The 14,887-nt window shown below is 42.2% G+C and overlaps 1 protein-coding gene across 7 annotated transcripts in view; it reads left to right on the forward strand.

Annotated features, from left to right (window-relative positions):
* The window catches only part of NAP1L1 (nucleosome assembly protein 1 like 1), a 55,428-nt gene that overhangs the window by 32,324 nt on the left and 8,217 nt on the right, over nucleotides 1-14,887 (forward strand). For 5 of the 7 annotated variants that reach the window (XM_074942020.1, XM_074942017.1, XM_074942013.1 and 2 more), the window contains exons 5-12: nucleotides 6,483-6,624; nucleotides 7,091-7,171; nucleotides 7,445-7,573; nucleotides 8,130-8,201; nucleotides 8,914-9,053; nucleotides 10,709-10,854; nucleotides 10,948-10,967; nucleotides 12,405-12,527. In XM_074942020.1, the coding sequence (XP_074798121.1) occupies nucleotides 6,483-6,624; nucleotides 7,091-7,171; nucleotides 7,445-7,573; nucleotides 8,130-8,201; nucleotides 8,914-9,053; nucleotides 10,709-10,854; nucleotides 10,948-10,967; nucleotides 12,405-12,527 (853 nt within the window). The remainder of the gene's footprint in view (nucleotides 1-6,482; nucleotides 6,625-7,090; nucleotides 7,172-7,444; nucleotides 7,574-8,129; nucleotides 8,202-8,913; nucleotides 9,054-10,708; nucleotides 10,855-10,947; nucleotides 10,968-12,404; nucleotides 12,528-14,887) is intronic. The other 2 variants (XM_074942018.1, XM_074942016.1) reach the window with 1 other exon arrangement.

Genomic DNA, 14,887 nt, shown 5'->3' on the forward strand with positions numbered 1-14,887 from the left:
GTGGATCTCAGACTTCAAAGTTGCAGGCTCCGCGACATGTTAAGTGATTCATCGCAATGAGATGTTCTCAGATGAAAGAATACCCAGTGGAGAGGAGTACAGATTGAAACAATAACTCTGAGGCTTTGTCTACACTAGCGTTTTTGTGGGCAAAACTTGTTGATCGGGGTGTGAAAAAACACACCCCTGACCAACATAAAGTTCACTGACAAAAGTGCCAGTGTGGACAGTGCTATGTCGGGGGCAGAGCGTCTTCTGCCAACATAGCTACCGCTGATCGTCGGGTATGGTTTAATTATGCTGGTGGGAGAGCTCTCTCCCACCAGCATAGAGCACCTACGCAGGAGACCTTACAGCAGTGGAGCTGCAGTGGTACAACTGTGCTGCTGTGAGACATAGTGTAGACATAGCCTGAGCCACTGCTCTAGTCATGTCATTAGGTGTTCCTTCCTCCATTCTCCCCAGTGCAGGAGAGTTTCTGATGTGTGTCAGACAGACCAGTTCTCAGCTCTTCACTCCAGTCTCAGCAGTATGTTCTTTGCATGCTCCGAGCATGCCTGTTCTAAGCTTTTCACCCAGAGGAGCAGGGTTTTTCCAGATTCTTGCTCACAGGGGTGTAGCGGAGAAGGGTTCAGACTTCCCCATAAAGGGCAAGCCCTGAAACCTGGTTTACATGGGAGGCAAGGGGGCAGACCCCTACAGATACTGGTTCTCACAGGAGTAGAGGAAGGGGTTCAGACCCCCAGAAAAGCAAGCCCTCCCAGAAACTTGCTCACATGGGATGTTGGAGGGGGTTAGAGCACCATAGACGAGCAGCCTCCCAGATCCTGACACACATGGAGGCAGAGTGTGGGGCTTAGACACCACTGGGGGGAACTGACCCCTAGATCCTAGCTCACATATGCGGGGGAGGGGGCAGGGAGAGGATCTGACCCCCAGATCCTGACATACAGAAGGGGAGAATGTGGTGCTGACAGATGCCCCTGTCACTTACCCCCATGTCCTCTTCCCAGTGTCCTAGTCCCCCCAAGCCTTCTCACCTCCCTTACACCACCCATCCCTATTATCCAGTGCAACCCCTGACTCTGTCCCCTAAAATGTCCCCCCCCCCTTCAAGCATTCAGGTCTAAAAAATTTTTCCAGAAATACTTTGATTATTCTCCCTCTCCCACCACAAAAATGTAACCCCCCAAAACCCTGACTGACAGATTTTAGCAGTATTCCTCCCAAACTTTTCCAGATGTCTGCCCAAGGTGAGTCTCAAGTTGCCACTGGTTGGTGGGTCTTGTTTAAACGACTACTGTTTATCCCCTTGTGCTGTCCAGCTGGTGGGGAACTTAAGGCTAACATCCTGTTAACTCCTCTGTCCATGTATGCTCAGTATAATCTATCAGGAATAAGGATAAGCAGGTGAGGCTTACAAAGTCTTTTTCAAATGGTTAAATTTGATTTCCTCTAAAGGGCTGGTGGGTGCCGTGGACACTCCAAATGATTATTTTTTGTAAGCAGGCTACAAATTCGTCTAAATTCTTTTTTATAAGACCTTGCCTGAAATGGGAATACCTTGTCCACGGGGAACTTCAAAAATCCCCTCCATTCAAAACTGGGAAGAACAATTTTGAAACTTTCTGCAAAGAACAAGAATTTCAAAATTCTGTTTTGAAAAAGTGGAAACATTTTGTTTCAACCTTTTCAGAATGTTTGAGGATATAGGCATCTCTGGGCTTCTGGGAGCCCCAACTCAGAGGCAGCCTGCTGGAAGTCTAGGCTGCTGAGGAGCTAAGCAAGCTGGCAGGAAACCAAGCAAACTTCCATTGGAAGTTCTGTTGTGGAATGTTTGGATTTTGACAAATTGGCATTTTCTGATGGAAAAGCATTCTATTTGGCCAAGTCTAGGTATTACTAGTTCGGTTGCAACCAGTCAGTTGCTCCTCTGTCCATGTTTATACTAATTCAAATGAAGCTTGACTCTACAAGCTGTTCTGAAGTTTTTCTGTAGGTCAGACAAACCTCCTGAGGAGACTCGCCCTGCTTGTCATTTGACCATACATTCATTACATTGGCTTGCATTCAGAGGACCAAATGCTAACTGGGTATCATCTTGTATCTGTCTGTTCCTTCAGCTTTGATTCTTTTGGACCTGTTGCCTCTCTTTGGAGCTATTGCATAATATTCTACCTTTTATAAAACTGCTTATAGGTGACACTTCCTGTGTGAAAAGACAAGGCATGTAAAGATAATGGATATATAAATCTCAATTGAAGTTTGAAATGAGTTGCACTAGCAGTTCTGCATTTTGTTTTTATATCCAATATGATTTATACTAAGGAACCCAGATGCTCCCATAAAATAGGTTAACCTGCATTAAATTACTGTGGCTTGAATTTGCATTCAGTGTCCAATATTAGCCTGACAGCCTCTGATACAGAGAAACAGATGTGTATCTATTTGTTTGTTGATGCTTATATGTACAGTTGTTAGGACCTGTCCAGTGTCCTTAGACTCTTGCAAAAGGTTACTCTAGTGACATCAAATGAGTGCTTATCATATGCTGTCTCAACAAGTCTTTCTAATATTTTTCTATTAACATCTTTATACAACTAACCTTTTGATTTTTCACCGTACCATTCCTTCAAGTTAAAATTGCAGTGGAGCATTAATGATAAATTTGACCTGAAATTTTGGAACATTTCTTTTAGAGAGCATGAAAGTAATATAACTGAATGTAAATGTCACATTGGGTGGATTAAAAACTTTTTCTGAACTTTCATGAATAAGTTTGTTTGGTATTACATATTGCAGATCTCTACTTCAGCAAAAGCCGATGCTAAATTATTGGTGACTTATGGGAAACTCACTTGTTTGATGTTAATTGACATCTTACTAGTCGGGGTGGTACGTTCCTGTTAACCCTAAGAATGATCGTGAGGAAGGGTGGCGATTTTGCATTTTAAAACTAAGCTAGTGTTGCAAGAGTCTAAGAACCTGTAAATAATACAGTATGAGTAGAGCAGTGTTAGATACTTAAGTTGTCAAATTACTTAATTTAGTCACATCCAGTGCTTAACAGAGCCTTGAGTTGTCTCTCCCTTCTTAAAGCTGAAGGTGAAAAGAAGAATAAAAGCAGTCTTGCTATAGTCTGTTCTGATCAATGTGGCCCACCTCCTTAATAAAGTAGGCAAATGCTAATACACTCAATCTTGTTGTAAAATAATTTTATGTACCCTCCTTTTGCGTAGACAGTCTTCCAAATTTTCTCTTTGTGAAAGTTCATAAAATATTTTTAAAATATCCAAGCATGAAATCCCTATTTTGTCACTGATAGGAAGGCAATGGAAGGGTTTTAACTTTTTGCTTTTTGTTTGTCCTGTGTTGAGTAATTAATACTCCTTCCCCCCCCCCCCCCAGGGGTTCTCAGCCTTTTTCTTGCTGAGGCTCCGCTCAACATGCTATAAAAACGCCAAGGCGCAGTGCAGGGGGGTGGGAAGTTCTGGGCCAGCGTAGGTCCTTGGGCATAGGCATAGTTTTACTTCTATTTTGGGGGAGCAAGAGTGCCAGGGCTTGAGCCAGCTCCACACAGCAGGGTTCAGGGACAGAGTACCACCTCCACCCTCTAACTCACTCAGGAGGCCACCCAGCCTGTCTGGGCTGTGGGAGGACGCAAAAATATAACTCAAAGGGGAAACTCAGTTCAAAAAGTTTGAAAACCGCTCAGGGTGCAGGGAGGGGATAACATGGGGCTGTGTACAGGCAGGGGGGACTCCTAGTGCAGCTCCTAGCTTTGGGGGTGAGCGCTGGGGATCCCGGTTTTAGCCTGCCACTGCTCCCAGTTTGTGGAGGGAGGTTTACTGCCTTCAGCCCCTTGCCACTTTGAGGGGAGGGGGTGGCTACTGCCTTTAGCCCTGCGCCGCTCCCAGCTTCAGTGCTGGGCCTCAGGGCACCGGGTTTCAGCCACGGGACTCTGTGGCCCCGCTGGTGAGAACCACTGCTCTTTCCCACAAATTAATTAGCTCAGACCTTAACCCAGTTTGGATAGCCATACAGAGTAAATGGCAAAATTTAATTTTGTACTCTTAGACATGTAAATATCATTGTGTATAATTCTTACAAATTGAGCACCTTCCTTAAGAATATACCCCATCATTCTCCAATTCAAGTAATGTACATTTTTTTCATAAAGTTTACATAAAATACTTGAGTTCAGATCCTCGGTTGTGGCATGGCCAATTTGTGCTCCACTGCCATTGGTTCATAGGCATGAAGCCAGTGTAAGTGGCCCCAGGAAGATCGCTGCAGCATAATAAGATCCTGTGGTATACAGGCTCTGACACCCTGCACTCTTATGTCGGTTTAGAGGGCAAAGCTAGGACTACCGTACATTCTGTTGGCCAGCCCCTGGGCCGCCAATTGCGGTTAGCCAGTGTAATTTAGAGAGCTTGCTGTAGCCTAATGCTGGGTGACTGGGCCAGTGCACAGCCAGTCCAGGATGGGAGAAACTCGGAGGCCGGCTTTGCAACCTACCTCGCCCACAAGCTGCACTTTATCCACCTCAGCTATAGCTGAGTCTCTGGGCCTTAATCTTTCAATGTTGCATTGTCGTTGGAGCCCAGATGTAAGGAGAGCACCCAGTTGATTACAAGTAAAGCTAATAGCTTAAGGAGTTGCAACTGATTAGTATATTTTATAATCAGGGTCACTTCAACACTTTTCCAACATGTTTACTTAATATATTGGTCTGTCTAGGAAAAATCTTTTAAATTCATGGGAATATTATATAATATGTTCTGAAATGTTGCACCAGCCTCTTGGCTCTCAACTGGCTCATATACAGATGTAAATCCTGATGTTACTTGATTTTCTCCAGTGAAATAAGAAAAAAAGTAGCTTGTCATCTTGATGCGTTGGCCCATCTTTGCAGGGGGGAAAAAACACTATCCTGACAATCATTTGATAAATTACTTTAAATTCAGTGAATACACTACTGTTTAGAGAGCAGCCTAACATTATTGCAGGGGTTAGCAACCTTTCAGAAGTGGTGTGCCGAGTCTTCATTTATTCACTTCAGTTTGAGGTTTCGCATGCCAATAATACATGTTAACATTTTTTAGGTCTTTCTCTATAAGTCTATATATTATCTAACTAAACTATTGTTGTATGTAAAGTAAACAAGGTTTTCAGAATGTTTAAGAAGTTTCATTTAAAATTAAATTAAAATGCTGATCTTACATCGCCGGCCCGTTCAGCCTGCTGCCAGCCTGGGGTTCCGTTCACCTAGGCTGGCAGCAGGCTGAGCGGGGCCGGTGGCCAGGACTCCAGACCAGCAAGGGGCTGAGCGGCTCAGCCCGCTGCCGGTTTGGGGTTCCATCCGCCGGCTCCTGCCGGCCCCACTCAGCCCGCTGCCGGTCTGGGATCCCAGCCCTGCCCACATAGAATGGGTACCTACCTTCTCCCTGGTTCTAGCCCATTCTCTTCCTCTCTGTCTGCACTGAACTGAGGGTGGGAGTGCACTGAACACAGGGCTGGGGGTGAAGGAGCAGGCTGGGGGTTGGGGTTTAGGGTCTGGCCAAGAGCTAGAATGACGGAGGGGGCTCAGCTTTGTGGCAGGAGGTTTGGGTGTGGAGTGCTTACCTGGGCAGCTCCCATTTGGTGTGGGGGGGGGGGAGGGGAAGGTGCAGGAGCTCCCATTTGGTGCTCACAGTGGAGGGGGTGCAAGAGTCAGGGCACGAGGTATGGGGGGTATGTGTGTGGGGGGTGCAGGGGTCAGGGCAGAGGGCTGGGGGTGTGGGCTGGAATCATGGCGGTGCTCCCAGCCCCCTGCCCAGAGCGGCTCATAGCAGGGGGCTGGAGGGGATAAGCTCTGATTCCACCCCCTTCCCCAAGACCCCATCCCCACCTCTTCTCCTTCTGCCCCTCCCTTGCAAGGGCCATCAGCTGATCGATAGGTGGCAGGGAGGGAGAGGAGGAGGAGGGGCAGGCATGCAGCACAGCAGGGGGAGGGGGGAGCTTGCCTGCTCTGCAGCAGCAGCCGGCAGAACCAAGCTTCTTCACCCTGCTCCCGGGGTAGGGAGGTGGACAAGAGCGGCCCGGGGTATGAGCTGGCGTGCCATTGGTTGCCGACCCCTGCATTATTGCTTTGAATCTTTAGGCAAAACCTTATGTAATTAAACTTAATGTTTTGTCTCAGTTCTTTGGAATACTTTAATGAAACCTCAGCCTTAATGAAGCCTCAGGTTAGTTTAAGAGTTGCATTAACCCTGAATCAGCATGATTTAGTGAGTCGTGTTCAGCTGTTCTTCTGTCGAAAGCTTAAGTATGAAAAGTATTGTAACATAGCATAAAACAAAACCAATCTGTACTATGGAAGGTGGCTATGGGATGGGCAGGGAGTGAAGGGGGTTGAGAAGATTGAGAAGGGGGTCAGTGTGTTTTATGGAACACTTCTGTTAATAGTAATCATAATACTGTATAACTGAAACTTTCAGCTTGCCTAAGGTAGTTAAGAGACGGGTGAATGCCCTCAAGAACCTTCAAGTTAAGTGTGCACAGATAGAAGCAAAGTTCTACGAGGAAGTTCATGAGCTGGAAAGAAAGTATGCTGCTCTCTATCAACCTTTGTTTGATAAGGTAACAACTCTGTGCTAATATGACTTTATTTGTAAGCTCTAGTTAACTAAAATCCTAAAAGAAAGGATTACAATGGGAATAAACATCAGTGGTGCATATCTGTAGCTATATGGTGTTACAGTTCCATGTGGGGCCAGATGTGAACCCCTCAGTCCCTTGAGTGAATTGATTCCAATAGGACCACCCATGAGAGTAACTAGTGTGATTAAGGGTCTCAAGGCCTGGGTGGTTATTTTGGATGGGGATAGGAGTAAAGTGTAATGTTACTGTTGAGTGTCAGATGAGGTCAAGAAGCAAATGGAATGCGTTCCCCAAAGGGAGAGCTTGGATTACAGTAACTTTTTACTAATTGCAAAAACATACAATTTACTGGGAGGAGTGGTTTATTATGGGCATTACGTAGTTCAGATTCATTATTATAAAATTATACAGTAAACCTGAAAGACTTCATGGTTTTATTTTCCAGCGAAGTGAAATCATCAATGCGATTTATGAACCTACAGAAGAAGAATGTGAATGGAAAGCAGATGCTGAAGAAGAAATTTCAGTGAGTATCTCCACTGTATCTGAAGAGAACAATTGATCGCATATTTCAAGCTTTAACACACTAAGCAAGACCCAATACTGTAGCAAAATTTAAAATGCCAGCAGTGAAATTCCCATAATAGCTTTTTGTGGCTCTGTAAAGTAGCTGCAAAGCTTGACTTCTAGTTACGGGCACACTCACTTTATCATAAAATCATGGGCTTTACCGGAGTATCTGGTACTGGTGATAACTCTTATTAAATTTTAGAAAGTTTAACATTTTTATTTTATCAAGGAGGAAATGAAAGAGAAGGCCAAGCTTGAAGAGGAGAAAAAAGATGAAGAAAAAGAAGACCCTAAAGGAATTCCTGAGTTTTGGCTGACAGTATTTAAGAATGTGGACTTGCTTAGTGATATGGTTCAGGTAGGCGGTGACCTAAAGTTAAATGTAATCATAAGTCTTAAAATTTGTACTGGTCTGCTCCTAGAAATTGTGGAAATAGTGATATGATTTGGGTGTTTTGGTATTTCTTCTGGTAGGATCAAATGGCTTGTATCCCATTTCAAAGTGCTTTGTCAATGGAATGATGTATCATGCTCCCATGCCTGTTCAGCCTGACACATCTTATTGTTTAGTTGCCAGTTACATTCCTTACACAGGTCTTCACATATTCAGTGATGAATTGCATATCAAATGATGAGAAACTGCCTTTCATGATTGAATAAGATTGAGGATGCTTATATAATTTAAATTATTTACTGTGCCTATTTATTACTTTACTATTGCCCTCTGCTGGTCAAATAATTGTATACAATATTTTCAAATGCCTATCGCAGGTTCTTATCTACTGTAAAACAAATACTAAATATACCTGTGCCCCTTTCACCGGAATGCTTTTTTTTATTTTGTAACTAGCTTAACGCAAATGCTGTTTGTATGAAAAATGCTATGCATTGATTTAAAATCATTTTATTTAAAGGAACATGATGAACCTATCCTGAAACACTTAAAAGATATTAAAGTGAAGTTCTCAGAAGCCGGTCAGGCTATGGTAAGCTTAACATCATAGACAAACTGTATTTATTTCTGCATGATAAGATTAAAATTGACACTGGGGACATAGTGGTGGTCTGTGCCTGTCAAATATTTGATGGTGCCTTTTGGATTCTGAAGAATTTTTAGTCTGTTCTTCGTGAGAAATGGCACTAGCGTACTGTTAATATAGTCATATATAAAATGACCACACATCTCTTGTATTATGACAGTTTAATCAATTAGATACAAAACCTAGCTTTAATCAGTATTTGCAGCTAGGAGTTTCTTTCAGATTTGGACACAATTTTCAAAAATGTAGTTGCTGATAATTATGTCCTTGAACGGATTACCTATGTTGCTTGCAAGAAATTATGTAGTAGTAGTAGTCCAGAGGTTTAGTTCTACATTATAGCACACAAATCACTGTCTATCTCACTTCAAAAGGTATGAGGCAGAAGATGAAAATCATAATCCTAGATGCCAGTATGAAATTAAGAAAACTTTAAATTATTGTAATTTGGGGATAGAAATTGTTTTAGAATTTTCAGTCTCATATATTGGGCAGAATTGACATTAAGTAAGCCACTTTATTACTGGAAAAGAGGTGTACACTGATTTGGGATATCTGATTCTTGGATATTAGGTGTTAATCATTATGATTTTGAAATTAAAGATGAGGAAATGTTGCTCAGTTGCTAATAACACTGTCTTTTGGCAATTGTTTTTAGAGTTTCACGTTAGAATTTCACTTTGAATCAAATGACTTCTTCACAAATGAAGTGTTGACAAAGTCATACAGAATGAGATCAGAGCCAGATGATTCTGATCCCTTCTCCTTTGATGGACCAGAAATTATGGGTTGTACAGGGTAAGTGTTAATATGAAGTTAACCACCTTTTCATGGCTCCTCTTAATATTTGGCTGAGCTTGCAATCATAAAATCATAGAACTGGAAGGGACCTCGAGAGGTCATCTAGTCCAGTCCCCTGCATTCAAGGCAGGATTAAGTATTAGTCTTACTTTCAAGCACTGGCCTTACATTAAACTTGCTGGGATTTCTGTTTGGCTATGCATGAAATGGGATAACTTTTGAACACTGCATCCAATCAGCTCTAAAATTTCGGACCATGTACTAGGCAACAATGGTCAGAACCTTGTTGACTTTTGTGGGGGGAACAATAGGGGCATAAATGAGGGGTACATGAAGCCCCAGACAGTTCTTTAGTACAATCACAGCCTCAAACACCTCTGCAATTGTGTAAACAGCAAAAAGCTGGCCCCTATACCCATGAATAGAGTAAATATGTTGACACTCTGAATGTCTTATCTCTCAAATGGATTGAACCATTATTCTTTCTAAATTTTATATAGCATCATTCCTTGAATTGATCTTCTAGAGCAAATACACAGCTCAGGAGGACAGTCCTATAATAAGTGTTAAATTGGGACACCTCAAACGTATAACTTCTGAGTCTAGGATCACTTGCAATCAGTGCTTCAAGAATGAACATTTACTGACTTAACTTTTGTTGTTTGCCTGAGTTTTTGGGTCTTAGTGAAAGAAACTAAGTAAATGAACTTGCGTGGGGTTCGTCCCTTGTCTGTCCTTGGCAGGTTGTGTACATAGTAATCATTGGAACTGTCTACAAAGTACCATGAGCCCACAACTAAGTGAGTGTGCAGCTTTGCAGGCAGTCATTCCATTAGCAAGTAACAATTCTTATCCATTTCAGACTTGGCACACTTCTGTCACAGCTATATTTCCTTCTTCTAATTTTCCTCCTGTTTCTCCTCCACCCCAGCCTGGTGGTATTAACATATTTGGTTGTCTTTCTCATGTCTCAACCTTTTTTGTGGCCTTTATAATTGAAAAGCCCTCACACCATCATTGGTGCCAACTAAATTACTACCCCCTATTCAAATCGTTCCTGAAAAAGTACTTTGTCCGTGCAGCGTGTCAATGATTCATGGAAGGAAAGTGCCACCTGGTCAGTGTTGACAAAGTTCATGGGATAGGCATTGTCTTCCATAGTCTTGAACACTGTTGAGCAAATTAAAAGTGTGTGATAGTCTTGTTGTAGAGTAAAACTGAGCTATGCTCTTATCCTTCCACCTGCCAGGGCTTAAAAGTGAAACGTAATATGTGAGGGGCCCAAAAAATTATTCATGCAGGAAATAAGTGCTGTGGGATAACTTTCTGTAACCTCAGTTTTTTTTTTTTATTTCTGATGTAAATATTTTCAACCAGAAAAGTGGTGGGGGGGAGAAAATCTCCTGACTGGAAGGAATTTTGGGAGTAGAATGAGTAATTCACCTCAAAATGAAGTACCCATGAGCGTTATGGCTAGCCCACAGTGTTTTCTCCAAATACATAATAATTTTCAGGATCACCTTAAAATAGACAACTGGCTGTACTTAAATATTTAACGATATCCTTAGACTAGGGGTAACTTTAGTGTGTAAAAACAATGTGAAATTGTAAGTATGTCCCAGTTTGATAGCTATTTTCCTTATTTCTTGCAGGTGCCAAATAGACTGGAAAAAAGGAAAAAATGTTACTTTGAAAACCATCAAAAAGAAGCAGAAACACAAGGGACGTGGGACAGTTAGAACAGTGACAAAAACTGTCTCCAATGATTCTTTCTTCAATTTCTTTAGTCCCCCTGAAGGTAAGTATTGTCTGGATTAATTTGCGATGAATTATATGTAGTATTTTTTTTAAATTACTTATTTTTTTTTTTTCCCCTCCCTCTTTCTTACAGTTCCTGAAAGTGGAGACCTGGTAAGTTGAAATTCAATACACCAAATTTGGAAAGAATGTGTGCTACTTAAGCTATAACTTGGGAAGATATTAAACTATTCTAGCTATTTCTTCATGTAATAAGGAACACTTCTCTAGTAAATACTGTTTAGCACATATTCTGGCTTGCTTTATGGGAAGATCTATTCAGGCTGTATAAGAGCATTCTTAGTTGTAATTAGTATATTTTGGGCTTGTTGATGCTTGTGAAGGATAAACTGGAGTTGTCTTGTAAAGGTTAAAATTTGAATAAAGTTGGGACTCATGAAAGTGAGGAACCAATAATACCAGCCTAAGGTGAGTGTCAAACTAACTTGAACTACAGTCTCCAAAGGAGAGAGATTTAATTAACCTACTTATCTAGTTACCCCAGAAATGCTGTGTCTATTCTATCCACTTACCCTTTCCACCACTGCTAAAACTGGTGAAGCTTCAGGTGCCCACAAATGCTTTCTCAGCTCTACTATTCATCTTGCCTACCAGTGGTGGGAAGCTTTACAGAAAAAGCCTTTTCTGTGTGACAATGTCTTGAAAACCTATTCTCATAAACACTGAATATAGATTATGCTTTTTATGTAATGGGTCTGCTTTTTATCACTGGAGACTCTGAATATGCTGCCAGAAATGCCACGGTTAGTATAAACTCAGTCCCTAGGTGTTTTGGCATTTTATACAAATTTTTAACTTTTTTCATTTAAACACTTTTTTTTTTTTTTTTTTTTAAATCTAGCCCCTTCGGTTTGAAGATAGTTTTTCAGATGTAAACCAGTAGAGTTCTGTTTACCTGAATCTGTGGACAACAGGAATGAAAACTTAAGTGTTGTACCCATCTCATTGGGTTGTCAGTGTAAATCTAACTTAAATATCATGTTAACTGAATTATGGGTGAATTTATTACTATCACTGTGGTTGAATTAAGTGGCAGAGACATACCTTTGGAGTAAGCGAAGAATCTTTAAAGCATTTGGATATTAATGTATTTGTAAGATATTCAAGGGGTTTTAGTGCTTAACAGAATTTTAGGAAGGTCGTGAAGAACACTAAAATGATCTGGAGAAGCTAAACATTGGGGAAATGGGGAAACTTTCTTTTTAATACAAGTCTGGGTAAAAATGTTGACTTAAAAATGAGGGAACTGTATTGAGGTTTTTGTGTTAATTTGCACAAAATTTCAGAGACTTTTCACAGGTTGCTTTTTTTAAAACGTGGGGAGATGCATACGTTGTGTATTTGCCCTCGTTTGCAAGTTGTCCCTTAGGTACGATCCAATAAGTGTCAGAATCCCTGAACATAATCCCACTGTGCTGAATTCTCTTGAATATCTGGTCACCTCAATCTGACATTAGTTTGTGTTCAGACTCCTAAAACAAATGAGTTATTAATTTACCACTTGACTGTTTCTTTTAATGTCTTACACAGGATGATGACGCTGAAGCAATCCTTGCTGCAGATTTTGAAATTGGCCACTTTTTACGTGAGCGTATAGTCCCACGATCAGTATTGTACTTTACAGGGGAAGCTATTGAAGATGATGATGATGATGTAAGTCTGTTTTAAACTGGTTCAGTATGCCCAACAATATTGTTAATATTTAAGATTCCTAATGTATAATTTCTGTAGCTTTAGTAGTGTTTGTGCGATTTTATGCATGAATCTACTCTGTCTAGGTACTTCCAGCTCTGTTCAGAGTAGGGCCCCCACACACACACACATCATGTTACAAAAGCCTTGGAGGGCAGTGGTAGCCACTCTGTCTACACTACAAGTACTACACCAGCACAACTGTAGTTGCTCTCCTGTAGCACTTGCGGTGTAGACACTTGCTACAGCAACAGAAGGGGTTTCTCAGTCACTGAAGTAAATAATCTTTCTGAGAAGCAGTGGCTAGGCTGACAGAAGAATTCTGTTAACCTAAATTGCATCTACTGGGGGTAAGTTTTGACTGAACTGTTTTGCACAGGGTGTGTAATTTTTCACAGTGCTGAAAGATGTAGCTAAGTCTTAGGTGTAGACCAGGCCTTAAAGGTATGGAGGGATATGACCTTGACTCTGTGCCATCAGGGCATGACCCTTTACACAATGGCGTGAGCTCACCTAAGCTGGATGTAGGATCAGAAAATGTCGACTACAGCATATGGCCCTGGTGTGCTGGAATATGGCCCATTTTGTTTTTATGTATTCTGTTCCAGCACAGGGCCATGTAGTGTGTGTGTGTGTGTGTGTGTGTGTGTGTATGTGAACTGGATATTTTTGGATTCTGTCCTTGCTGCAGAGCGTCTATATGATGCAAAACAAATTTATTTAAACCAAACGCTTCATGTGTGGTCACTAATTGTGTGTACTTCCCTTTCTGGGTGCCCAATATGGTATTGTAGGGTCTGATCTGAAGAAGAGTTGAGCGCTTCCAGCTGAAGCTGAAGTCAGTGGGAACTGTTTTGTACATATAAAATGCTGTATAATTCTAAGTACTCTGAAAAATCAGGTCCTAGATTACTCAAATTGGGCACCCAAAATTAGTGTGAATTTGTAACCTTAATCTCTGTGCCTTGGCTTCCAATCCATAAAATGGGGGGGGATAAATAATACTCCATCTCAGAGGTGTTATGAAAATAAATTCATATTTGTGAAGCACTTGAATACTATAGTGATAAGCACCGTAGAAGAGCCCATGAGGAAACTATTTATTTTTTGTCTTCAAAGCAGGGTTTAAATAGTGTAAATGAGGGGCCCACACTGAACAATGAAGAGAACCAAATTTTGAAATGCTGCCCATTAAGTGAGCATCATTCATTGTATTCACAGAATGAGGCAAAGGTCCTAAAAGTGTATGATTGCATATAAGAGTGTCAGATTAAGGTTGCACAAGGAACCTTAATTCTTTCATTTCCTAACCTGAATTCTTGGTTTTGCAATCTTAATGTTCTCTTAACAAGTTTTTTTAGTGCAGAGCTTCCTAACCTTTTTAAAGCAAACTGGAAAAAAGTAAATTCCATCATACTAAGATATGGATCATCAGTAGTGTTGGAACCTTTAGATCCACTGCTACTTGTGCTAAGGAAGTTAATTGATAGCAGCAGTAGGTTGTCATCCTCTGTATAGACCAGGGGTCGGCAACCTTTCAGAAGTGGTGTGCCGAGTCTTCATTTATTCACTCTAATTTAAGGTTTCACGTGCCAGAAATACATTTTAAAGTTTTTTAGAGGGTCTTTCTCTATAAGTCTATATCTTATATAACTAAACTATTGCCGTATGTAAAGTAAAGGTTTTCAAAATGTTTAAGAAGCTTCATTTAAAATTAAATTAAAATGCTGATCTTACGCCGTGGCTCCGCTCAGCCCGCTGCCAACCTGGGGTTCCGTTCACCTAGGCCGGCAGCAGTCTGAGCGGGGCCAGCGGACAGGACCCCAGACCATCAGTGGGCTGAGCAGCTCAGCCCGCTGCCGCTTTGGGTCCCAGCTGCCGGCCCCACTCAGCCCGCTGCTGGTCTGGGATCCCGGCCCTGCCCACATAGAGTGGGTACCTACCTTCTCCCTAGTTCTAGTGCACGCACGCTCTCTCTCTTCACTGAGCTGAGGGTGGGAGTACATTGAGCACAGGGCTGGGGGTGAAGGCGCAGGCTGGGGGATGGGATGTAGGGTCTGGCCAGGAGCAAGAATGGGGTGGGGGGGGGCACGCTCAGGGTTGGGGCAGGAGGTTTGAAGGTGGAGTGCTTACCTGGGCAGCTCCCATTTTGTGTGAGGGGTGCCGCTGGGAATGTTTGGGGGGGGGCGGTGCAGGAGCTCCCGTTTTGTGCTCAGGGTGGGAATGTGGGGGGTGCAAGACTCGGGGCATGGAGTGTGGGGGGGCTGGGTATGTATGGGGGGTGCTGGAGTCGGAGCTAGAGGTGTGGGGGGGGGTGGAGG

This window comes from Natator depressus, chromosome 1, assembly GCF_965152275.1.
Source record: "Natator depressus isolate rNatDep1 chromosome 1, rNatDep2.hap1, whole genome shotgun sequence".
Lineage (NCBI taxonomy): Eukaryota > Metazoa > Chordata > Testudines > Cheloniidae > Natator > Natator depressus.